General features: G+C 57.2%; 2 protein-coding genes across 2 annotated transcripts; one reads left to right on the top strand and one right to left on the bottom strand.

Annotated features, from left to right (window-relative positions):
• The first annotated feature begins 861 nt into the window (after positions 1-861).
• On the top strand, positions 862-7,732 carry LOC146336365 (B box and SPRY domain-containing protein-like). The gene is made up of 8 exons (XM_084819280.1): positions 862-1,137; positions 1,718-1,816; positions 3,758-3,985; positions 5,314-5,339; positions 5,764-5,888; positions 6,124-6,394; positions 7,164-7,470; positions 7,727-7,732. Exons 1-8 carry the CDS (start codon positions 862-864, stop codon positions 7,730-7,732), a joined length of 1,338 nt encoding a protein of 445 aa, XP_084675406.1.
• A 1,607-nt stretch (positions 7,733-9,339) lies between these two features.
• Positions 9,340-11,011, bottom strand: LOC146336364 (haloacid dehalogenase-like hydrolase domain-containing protein 3). The gene has a single exon (XM_084820014.1). It carries the CDS (start codon positions 10,384-10,386, stop codon positions 9,658-9,660), a length of 729 nt encoding a protein of 242 aa, XP_084676140.1. The 5' UTR covers positions 10,387-11,011; the 3' UTR covers positions 9,340-9,657.
• Positions 11,012-11,313: the final 302 nt, after the last annotated feature.

Below are 11,313 nucleotides of genomic sequence, written 5' to 3'. Positions count from 1 at the left end.
CCAGGCACGGCCCGCGCGCAGGCCGTGACCCCCGAGCCAGGGCCAGCTCCCGAGAGGGCACGGCCCGCGGCGGTGCGCGGCCGGGGGGGCGCCTCCGCAGCCTGCCGCTGTCGAGGGGCGCTGGGCGGGACTGCGGAGGAGGGCCGCGGGGGCCTGATGCCCCCCAGAACAGACGTCACGAGGCCAAGTCGCCCACGGCACAGCCCAGGGCTGCCTCAGCCCGCCGAACCGGGGCAGGTCTGTCAGCGGCTCCTTCGCCCACGGGCACAGCTGGCGGGGGGGCTTCGCGCGGCAGGCGGGGCTCCCCGGGGGCACCTGCTCGGCCCCGCCAGAAGCAGGGTGCCGCGCAGAGGGCTCCTCCGCCGCCCTCCTCAGGAATGGAATGTTTCAAGCGGGATGACCCGCGTGCTGGACCGCGCGGATCACCCCGCTGACGCTCCGGGGACAGAATCCCATCTCGGTGCCCCTGAGCAGGGGGCTCGGGCGGGCGGGCGCGCGCGTGTGGGGGGCGTCGCCCGGTGCCCGCCGCGGCCCTCGCCAGGTGGAGGCGGGCAGAGCAGCCGCGGCGGGCACCGGGCGAGCGACGCCTCCCGCCGGCCTCCCGGGCGACGCCCCCCTCCCCGCGCGCGCTCACCTGCCGCCTCGCCTCGCCTCGCCTCGCCCGCGCCCCCCTGCTGCGGCGCGGCGCCAGGGAGGGGCGGGCCCCGCGCCCGACGAGCCCAGGCCCGGGCGGCGCGTCCCCTCCGGAGCTTCTCAGCCGGGAGGGGCTGGGCTGGGCTGGGCTGAAGCCTGCCTAGGCCGCCCCCGCATCTCCGCTCCTGGAAGCCGGGACGATTCGGTGCTGCGGGAAAGACTCCGCACATGCTCAGGGGCACCGAGATAGGATTCTGTCCCCGGAGCGGGAGGGGACCCCCGTGCCTCGCCGGCGCGCCCGCTCGCCGCCTCGGCCGCGGCTCTGGCGGCGGAGGGCGCGGCGCGGGAGGGAGGGAGGGAGGGAGGGAGGCGGCTGCCCGGAGCGCGCGCTGGCCTGGCTGCGCGGCGGCGGGCGGCGGCTCGTGTGCGCCCGGTGCCCGGCTGGCGCGGGGCTGTCGGGCCCCGCCCCGCCCGCCCGCTGCCGAAGAGGCGGCCGAGAGGAGGGTGAGCGCGGGCGCGGCCCGGGCGGCGGCGGCGCCTCTCTCGGGTGAAGCGGCGGGGCGCGGCGGGGCGGCGGGCCCTTTCCTCGCTCTTCTCTCGGGCTCAGACCCGGAACCTCTTTGTTCAAAAAGAAAGGGAATCTGGCAACGCTTCCGCGCCTTCAGCAGCCGTTGGACGGGCAGCAGCTCAACAGGTGAAGCTGTTCCTCGCATGGTGAAGCAGCCGGGTCTGTGATCGGCTGATAAGGGCACAACAGAATGGTGTCAAGGATGGCTAGAACGGGCAACGCCACCGGTGAAGGGGCGCCGGCCAGAAAGGACGGGTGCGGGGTTTCTGGGCACGCAGCAGAGTGCACTTGCATTGCCAAGGCCCGGTTCCCCCATGGCTGGGAAGGGGAGGTCTGGCTGCTCAGGAAACTGGGCTTCAGCAAGGCAGCCCGGTCCTGTTTCCAGCCCTGGGGCGCCGCGGGGGAGTTGGTGTTTTGCACTCCGAGCTGCTGGTGGCTGGGCAGGAGTCAATTTTGCTCAGGTTTTCTCCAAGAGGCAGCAAAGACCATCTCTTTCTTTCTTTCTTTCTGTTTCAGAACAGAATTGTGGACCAGTGTGAAAAGCTTCAGCTGCCTCGGGCCACAACTGCCGAATTTGTGGGGGAGGCGCTGCCAGAGAAGAAACGGCACCTTGTGGCAACGATGTAGGGGGGGCCTCAGCCTAAATGACCCCCAGTGCCACATGTTCCAGTGGCCTGCCAGGGCTCCCATGCCTTTAACAGCTGCTGTACAGATAGAAATGCAACAGGTGCAGCTTGAAGCAGTTCCGCTCCAGGGGAGCAGCTACTACAAAGAGGGACACACACCCCTTTGAACCTCTCAGAGAGCAGATTCCAGCTGGCCCTGCATTTGCAAGCCTGAATCTCCCACTGGAATCCCCTGCCCCACCCCCAAAATGCCGGATTGCCAGCCTCACTTTGGCTGTGCCCGGGGCGGGGGCTTTTCTCCTAGTTCAGCCACTTCTTGGGCACCACTCCCCCCTCCCCCCCCCACACACACACCCTGTTCCTGTGGCTGCAAGAACAGCCTGGTGCATAGAAATCTAGCTGGTGGAACAAGTTTAAAATGATGGGGACAGTTTGTCCATTTAGTTTCTGCCAGTCCAGCTGGCACCGACATAAGAACAGGGGCAGTCAAAAGGGTTTGTGATACGTTTGCTAGTTTGCGCACCATATCTAAAAATATCTCTAAGCGGTTTACAAAGAAAGATTAAAATACATCATAATAAATACAAGAACATTTATATGCAGCATTTATAAAAACAATATCCAAAGCACCATGATGAAACAAGCTGGGCAGCAAACTCACTCGGGGAAGGTTTGGTGAAGAGACGGGTTGGCGTCTCTTGGTGCCAGAGCACACTGCAGTTGGCGCCTCCCAAATACCAGGGGCAGGGTGGTCTGCGGGGTGGGTGCCACCATGGAAAAGGCCCGCTTCAAGACAGCTGCCACAGTGCAGCCAGCCAGGCCTCCTCCGGTGACCCTAACGGTCGCAGGGAAGGCGCTCCACCAGCAGCCCTGGTCCCAAGCTGTTCAGGGCTTGCAAGACTGTGGGCTTGGCTTGGCAGCTAACAGCTGGCCAGTGCAGTGGCTTCAACGCCAGGCCAATATGTGCATGGCTTGGTTGCCCACCCTGAAGTGCAGATGCTGGAGTGCGAAGCGCCGCTGCGGACGGAGCGGCCCCATGATGCTGCGCAGCACAATAGCCGGGCAGCCCTGCCGCCGCCACGGGGGCCGCCTCCTGGGAACACCCCGCGAGTGGCTGGCACCTCATGTGCGGCTTTAATCTTTTTGTTCTTTTTCTGATTTATCTTTTGTGTTCACCGCTCCAAAATCTGCCTTAGATATGGAGCGGTGTACAAATATTGTACGTAGCATGAATGAGCAGCGGAGCCCCTGTGCAGCGGCGCTCTCGACTCCCAGCCCAGGGAGAGGATCCAAAGCGGCTCCGCGGTGCCCAGAGTTGCTGCGAGATGGAGCAGGATTGACGGTCGCACTCCCTCCGCCTCCCCCCAGCTAGGGGCCCTCCGCCAGGACAACCAAACCGGATCTGCCCGCAACCGCCTTCGTGGGCAGCTCTAGGTCCCAGCTGCGCTTGAGCAGGGCGGGCAGAAGCTGGCGGTGGACCGCTGGCTGATTCCGGGGGACCGACCGGCAGAAGCTGGCTTCAGGGATTCTGGCACGTGCTGCCGGGCTCAGTGGGCCTGGATCTGGAGGAGCCAGCAGCATCCCTGTGAAGCAGGCCGATTTAGGAACACGGAACCGTTCAGGCACAAGGAATCACGCTGGGGCTGGGAAGGAAGTCGATCATCTGAGGCGGAGGTCAGGCTGCCGCTTCCCTCCGTGTGATTGCAGCTTTCACAATCTGAACTCCCCACAGGAAGTTTTATTTGTGAGCACCGGAGCCTTGATGGGTTGCTTCCTAACAGGCTCCGTCCCCAGCAGCACCGCTGGGGGGCGGGGGGCTTCTCTGCCGCAGACCTTTCGCTGCCAGCCAGCGCGGACAGGGCTCGGCCAGGCGGGCAGAGTTGGGCCTCGTATAGCGCAACTTCCTATGTTTCATCTTGTGCTTCCTCAGAGCGTGGCAAGCAATGCCTGTGAGGTGCTGATCCAGCGCCTGAACTTCATGAGTGTGTGTGAGAGTGAGGAACAGCGGCTGCTGGAGGTGGCCCATGTCGAGGAGGAGCGGGCCCATCAGAACCTGCTGACCCAGCAGGCCCACTGGAATGAGTCGCTGAGGAAACTGGATTCCCTCCAGACGTACACGGTGGCTCTGATCACTGCCACAGATGACTGCAGCCTCGTTGCGAGGACCGGCGGTTTGCTGCAAGCTCTGTCACTCAGCCGTGGCTTTCGCACGTTGCAAGCTGAGGCTCTTCCCCCAGTGTGAAGGGGCTGCAGTGGACAGAGCTTTGTTCAGGGTGGGGAGTGTCTTTAGTGGGGGGCAGCAGCAGCAGCCTTGTTTGTTGGGCCCATTATCTTGATATAGGGTTGATCTCCCGTTGTGCTGCTAGCAGAGCACCCAGAGGGGCTGGCAACCACCTAGGGATTCAGACAATTGCAACAAAAGTAATAATTATGCTAATTTACATTTTAAAACAATACAGTCTAAAAGTAGTGAATAATTTAGAACAGTGGCGAAATTAAGCATGGAACGCCTGTTGCAACTGTCCTTCCCATCTTCATGACAGGGATGGGGAGGGGGCTGCAGACACCATCTCACTTAGGGAGCTTCCCCCTTCCAACCTTAACCAGGGTTGCCGTGTCTGATGGCCATCCCAAAGTTTGCTCAACCGGTCTCAGACCCGGTTTTAGATCCTGGTTGGTGGCAACTATGGCTAACAGACAGACAGGATCATTAAGGGCGCAATCCGAGGGCTGCTAGACAGTGTCTAGATGGCCGTTGGATTTTTTGGTTTCTAGGACCCTCGCTCCCCAGCTCCTCCTCCACCGCCTCACAGGCAGCACGGGTTCATCCCAGCGCCACGCTCGTAGGAGCAGTGCAGGGCAGGCAAGAAGGGGGTGTCCCTGGGGGCAGGGAGGAGCCTGCGGAAGCGGTGTCATGCCGTCCAGCCTCCCGACCCCGACATGCCCCAGCTAGATGGCCGTCCAGCCGTAAATGCAGGGTGGCCAGAGCGCGGAGAAGAGGATGCCCTCCGTGCTGTGCCTGCCCTGCAACGGATCATGCCCCGAGTGTGGCTAGGCCCAGGGAGGGACTGGCACTCCTGCATCAGCCTTCAGCTTCCTGCCCTGCTTGAGCCGACATGTGCTATGGGTGAACCTTGAGACTGCTGACAAAACGGGAGAGCCAAGGAGGAGGCTGCCAGCCTTTTTCCTAGACTTGTCCAGCTTGGTCAGTGCATTGGTGCATCTCATCCAGGACCGTCTATTTTCCAGGCAGTCAGGAAGGGCCTTGTGATCTTTCATACCACCTGCAACCTGATCCTTTTTGAACTGGAGATCCCAGCATTTAATTGGGGACCTTCTGCCTGCAAAGCAGGTGCGCTCGGCCTGAGTTCTGGGCCTTCCGGTGGTTTGCAGGGGCTTTCCAAGGTACTGACACCCACCTCGTGCTGGTAATGCTAAGCTACCAGGTCTTCATCTTTTGTGACTTCCTCTCTCTTCTGTGTCTAGCAGGCCGAGGAGGAGATTCTTGAGAGGTGAGTCCTGGAGCGGATCGCTCTTTGGTCCCTATGCCTGGCTGCGCAGGTTCCGCTTCCACCTTCCTCACCTGCAGGCCCCAAGGACAAAAGAAGAGCCATGCTGGTAGTGAAGTCCGTCATTCAAGTCTGTGCTGTGTAAACAACTGGGGTGCTGGGGGCTGAGAGCAACCCAGGAAGTCGCAGCTTCACATCGCGCCCTGGCAGGTGCCTGTGGGGAGCGCACCATCCCTTTGCCCTGGCCCTTTCCCCATCTGCAGTCTGGGTGAAATGTTATTAGCCAACCTTGCAGGGCTATGATTACTGAGGTAAATATAAAACTTAGCCCTTGGAGAAGATGTTGCATAGATCCAAGTCCCCAAGGAGGCACTAAAAAGTATGTTCTCTATAAATGCAAAGGCTGGTTGTGTCTCGTGTTGGCTAGGACAGGGGAAGCAGAGGGCATCCTGAAGCCACAAGAATCGGAGAAGTTAAACTTCAAGTCGCAGTGTATCCAGAGTCCATTGCTGAACCAATTATGGGCCTCAGCACTTCTCTGTTGGGCCTCAGGTCAGTGTTGTGTCTGCTGGGGCCAGGCGCTATTGTTCGAGCTGCCTCCACCTGGCCTCTGCAGCTTCACCCACGCTCTCAATGCACAGCCACATGCAGGGCCGGGGTGGAATTGGGCGGAAAGTGTGCTGGACTTTCACACCCTGGCATCAAAATGACTAGTTGGGGCCCTGATCCTTGCTGAAACCTCTCTGCTGAGCATGCAGTAACCCATTTGCTTTTCCCACCTGCACAGATGAGGTCCACGTTGATGAGGAAACAGTCAGCCCCCTCTTGGTTCTCTCGGAGGACAAGAGGACGTTGACCTTCAGCCCCAAGAAAGCCAGGACCCATCTGGATGGCCCAGCAAGGTTTGACCACTGGCCCAATGCCCTGGCAGAGGAATCCTTCTGTGCCGGCATCCATGCCTGGAGAGTCAGCGTGGCAAAAAGCTGTGTGTACAAGTTGGGCGTCTCATGCCCCTTTCTGCAGCACAAGGGCTCAGGCCCTGAAGCCTGCCTGGGTTTAGGGATGTACGAAAGTCACTTACCTTTCCGCGGATTGTGTTGATGGGGGGGGAGGCATTCCGTCCCTCCCCCCGGAATCCTTGACGGGGGAGGCGATCCGTTCCTCCCCCCCGGAATCCTCCACGGCTGGCTGTGCTCCGCGGCAGCTCTGCGGTGCAGCCGGCCAGGCCCAGGCCAGAGCCGTCCGCAGCTGGATTTCCGGCCGCGGAGGGCTCTGGGTTAAAAAAAAAAAACGCGTACGCAAATGGCGGCAGCTATGGCCGCCACCCTTTGCGTTCCTTATTTTTGGCCGTCTTAGTCTACGTAAATATTTACGTAGACTATGACGGCGAAAATAAAGGGGAACGCAAATAGCGTAGCAGGCGCTATTTGTGTCCCTTTTTGATTTGCCATTTTAGCCTGCATAAATATTTACACAGACTAAGACAGCCAAAAATAAGGAACACAAATGGCGGCGGCCGTAGCTGCCGCCATTTGCGTACCCGGTTTTGGGTTTTTTTACCCAGCCATGATAGGCTACGTAAATCTTTACGTAGCCTATCGCGTCTTGTAAAAAAAAAAACCCAACAAGACTGCAAATGGCGGCGGCCGGTCGGAAGACCAGCCGAAGCCACCACCGCCTGGAACATCCACCCCAGGTAAGTCTCATCCTGGGGGGGATCCGTGGGGGGGCAGGCGGTTCCGCCACAGATTTCGGGGGGCCGAATGCCCTGGCATTCAGCCTCACCAAGATCTGTTGTGGAATTCTCTGACATCCCTACCTGGGTTGCAACCCTTTCTCCTGGGTCTTCTCCCGCCATGATAAGGCGTTCCAGTTTCCACACAATGGCCACCACCAGACAGCGCAGCTGCTCAAGTGCCCGGTGGAAATTGCGGTCCTGGTTGACGTGGATGCAGGAGAGCTCTTGTTTTACCACCCTGAATCCTATGCTGTTCTCCACACACACCACGAAACCTTCACTGGCCCCATCTACCCAGCCTTGGCCATGGCAGATCAAAGTCTTTCTCTGATGGGGCGAGAGCGAGACCTGGCTGGTGTGGAGGGAGCCCCACTGGGGCGCATTTCTCTTCAAGCTGTGAGCTTATTTCCTAAAAAAGCACAGGGCCGAATCCGACAGTTTAATAGATGGCGTTATAGCTTCCAATTATAATTATATAATTATTCGTTATAATCCTTCCAATTCAGCACACCTGTATGAGTTTTACTGCATGTCTCACTTGATGTGCTGGGAACTCCCCCTTAAGATGCATTGCTTCTCTTCCAGGGGTGAGAGAGCTCACTCCAGGGTAGCGGGTTTGTCTGGATGAGTTTTGTGTCTGTCTGTGGGTCAGCATTAGGAGGGCAGGAGCTCTAGTTTGCAGAGAAGTACCTCCGCTGTATGCCAGCCAATCTTGACTGCGTGCAAAAGATTTGCGAGAGCATCTGCTCCAGCTGATTTAGCAATACTACCACAAGTCTGTTGAAAAGGGGCAGTCGTACTTTATGTACTCCCTGAGGGGAAAGGGGAATAGCCAGTACTAATACAAAAAATAATTCTGCACTCCGGAAAGCTGGATTCTGCAACCTGTATACATTATGCAAATGCAGCAAATATGCATACAATTGTTGTTTTGTCAAAATTTAATTTGGAAATTTCATATAATTCTAGTTTTTCTAGACATTAGGAGGGGACAGGAATCGTACTCCTAAGCACTGGAAATCACCATAGCCTCTGAGATTTCAGTATTTGTTACCCACAAATGGCCAAACATATATTTGCAGTAACTTATTACAAGCCAGAAACTAGTTTTATTTTTTTAAATATGAGATTCTTAGGAAGTTGGATTCTGTATCCAACCAAATATTCTTCACGTTCTTCTCTGTGTTTCTGCTGAAGCGTGGGACACACATAGCTCTGGGCAAGAGCAGTTCAAAACAGGACCAGTCAGCCTCTAAAATATATATTAAGTTAAACGATTCATGTGTTAAAAAAAAACTGGTCAGGTAGTGGAGCTGGCCTTCAGAGCGGAAGTGGAAGTTCCCTGGGGCAGGCACATTCCCATGGCTCACCATTTCAGGTGTGTTGAATAACTGTGTTTTAAGCCGTGGAGCAAGGTGAAGACTCCACAATGGAGGCGTGACATGTTAGAAAAGTATGTCATGAGAGGCAGTGCAGCGTAGTGGTTAGAGAGCGTCAGGGTGGGACCGGGGAGAACAGAGTTCAAAGCCTCACTCTCCCATCTCTCTGGGTCACCTCCTTGGGCCAGTCACGCACTCAACCTGGCCTGAGGAGAAAATCTATAGATACACCACTACAAGCTATATGGAGGTAGGATGGGATATAACTATCATCAGTAAATAAACTAACATCAGAGAATCCTTCCCAACAAGCCAATTGGCGCTGCAGACTTTTTCTGAAAAGTACCATCTGTAATAGGCCCAAGTGTGGGGCTGGGACCCCTAATATCAGTAATGGCAGCCTTTCCCTCCTGGGCTGATGGTAGCTGCTTCTTGCTGTGTGGGTATGGCTTGGGGTGGGGGTTCATGTGGCACCCCCCCAAAAAAGTGCCTTCCAGACCTATACTTTGGAATAAGGACTTCCTAACCCTGCAGGACATCTTCTCTGGCCTGCTAATGACCTCACTGCCTCACTTAGGTCCCAGCTGGTCTCATTCATTTCCATTCCCCTGGCCTGTGATGGAAGACCCGCGTTCAAGTCCTACCACCACCTCTTCCGTGGACTCGTGCTGTGGCTCTGGGCAAGCTGTTTTCCCCACATCTGCAGAATGGGGGCAATAATGACTTGCTTTTGTGGGAATTATTACTGCCAGGAAACACTTCGCGTGTTGACTGAGAAGCGCTTATTTAGACGAGAGCGGGCTGAGGAGGAAGGGCCCCAGAAATCCGGGATTTTGCCCTGCTGCACCCAGCCAAAAAGATGCTCATTTTATTGGATCGAGAAATAAATTGCCCTGTGGAGAACACAAATGTTGCTACACTGGATCCGCTTTTCAAGCAGGTTGCAGGCCTGTGGTCCTCTCTCCCTGGCTCTCTCCAGCAAGACCGGGGGCAGGGGGAAAATTTCATTTTAATGCTCTTCTACTGACCTGGTCCTTTCTTCCCGCTGTGCTAGATTTCTACATATGGGGGGGAGCTGTATTTTGTTCATTTTAATGTAGAAGTGCGTTGAAAAATGAAACCACCACCCCGCAACAACGTAGGTGGATCTGTTGGAAAAGGGCCCAGCCAGGGCATTTGCAGAGCTCTGGTGCGAGTCCCTCTCTTAGGCCTTCCCTGCCGGAGGCAGCAGGTGCAGCAGTGACGGCAGGATGCGCTCTTTTGGCACCTCCGTGTCCCACGCTGCAGGCTGGCCAGCCGTCTTCACGAGGAAGCTGTGCATTCCTGCCTCCCTTGCAGCCCTGCAGTCGTTCACGCAGTGGTCCCCCACATGGGCAGCTAGCTGCGAGGGCACCCCAGAGATGCGGAGGACTTCCAGAAAAATCCGCTTGTCTGGCTTGGCAAAGCCCACCTCTTCTGAGACAAACTCGGAGACAAACTCGGAGTGCTGCCGGAGGCTGCAGGCAGTCGGAATCTCCTGCAGCCTCCGGTCAAGGTTGGAGACCACAGCCATGGGGATGCCCAGCTGGTAGCACTGCTGGAGCGTCGCACTGGCCCCCGGGAGCAGCTCCCAGCTGCGTGCGCTGCTGTAATCCTGGTAGAGCTGCTCTGCGATGGGCCAGAGGACGCCATCTTCGTGGGCTCCGGAGAGACAGAAGGTCTCCATGACGACGTCCAGCCGCCACTGCTTGGAGCTGAGGCCTTGGTCCAGGCCATAGTTGGGCAGACGCTGGCTTTGGGCCTTGTAGGCCTGACGGAAAGGCGGCTGGAGCGTTTTGACTGGCACCTGGAGGCCACAGGCCTGGCCAACAGAATAGCGCTCGCCCACGGGGATCCAGAGCCAAAGAAGGGTGTCCTTCATGTCCCACGTCGGAAGCTGAAGCCTCCGCATCATGTCGGGAAAGTGGTCTGTTGACACTTGCCTGGAATGACAAACCAGGATGAGGAAAGAAAAGGAGGCCCCGTCCCGTCTCTGAAGTTTATTTCTATGCTCTGCTTGGTTTATAACCCACCCTGAGATGAGTGATTGACTTGTTTCTAGCAGCCAGCTCAGTCTTGTACCAATGGGCCTGTGAAGCTGGTTTCTCTGCGAGCTGTGGGGAATGCCCCTGTCCAGCCTTCCTCTGCGCTGAGATGGGAGATTGTGCTTGGCAGGACGGACGCTTGCAGCAGAGGCACTGGCCTAAGGCCCCCTTGAATCCTCGCCAAGCCATGTTCAAAAACAGTGAACTGCAAATGGGAATTGCAAGGTTTTACCAGACCGGTCTTGTGTTACGCTGCAGGCCTCTTCGGTGGGGGGGCGTCAATCATGGTTTAATGACCAATCCAGGATGGTTTCAGGCGACAGAACGCAACACAGTAGCTGTGTCCAGGGAGGCAGATTTGGAAGATTTTGCATCTCGCCTTTCAGCCAAAGCTTCCAAAGTGGCCAACGCTAAAAATTCAACATTAAATTTAAAATAAAACTTCGAAAAAAATGCAAAACAATAAAAGCAGAAAATCGGCGGGAATTAAATCATGTGTCCATTAAAAAGCTTGAGAGCATAAAGTTCTGTCATGGAAAATCTACTGAGGTTGGCACTGGCTGAGCACCTCTGGGGAGAGGGTTGCACAGCTGGGGGGCTGCGACTGAGAAGGTCCTGTCCCAGTTGCCACCAGCCACCCTCTGACAGTGGCAGCGCCCAGAGACGCAGCCCCGGGAGAGGGACCAGGACCCACAGGAGCAGGAATGAGGCTTTGTGCAGGCTTCCTAACCTCCAGACATGTTGGACCACAACTCCCAGCATGCCTGAACATTGGGCATCCTGGCTGGGGCAAATGG

The sequence above is a fragment of the Heloderma suspectum genome, chromosome 13 (genome assembly GCF_057233095.1).
Source record: "Heloderma suspectum isolate Gila_16-S chromosome 13, 16-S_ref, whole genome shotgun sequence".
NCBI lineage: Eukaryota > Metazoa > Chordata > Lepidosauria > Squamata > Helodermatidae > Heloderma > Heloderma suspectum.
Note: the sequence above shows the minus strand (reverse complement) of the source record. Positions and strands in the feature narration are given on the sequence as shown.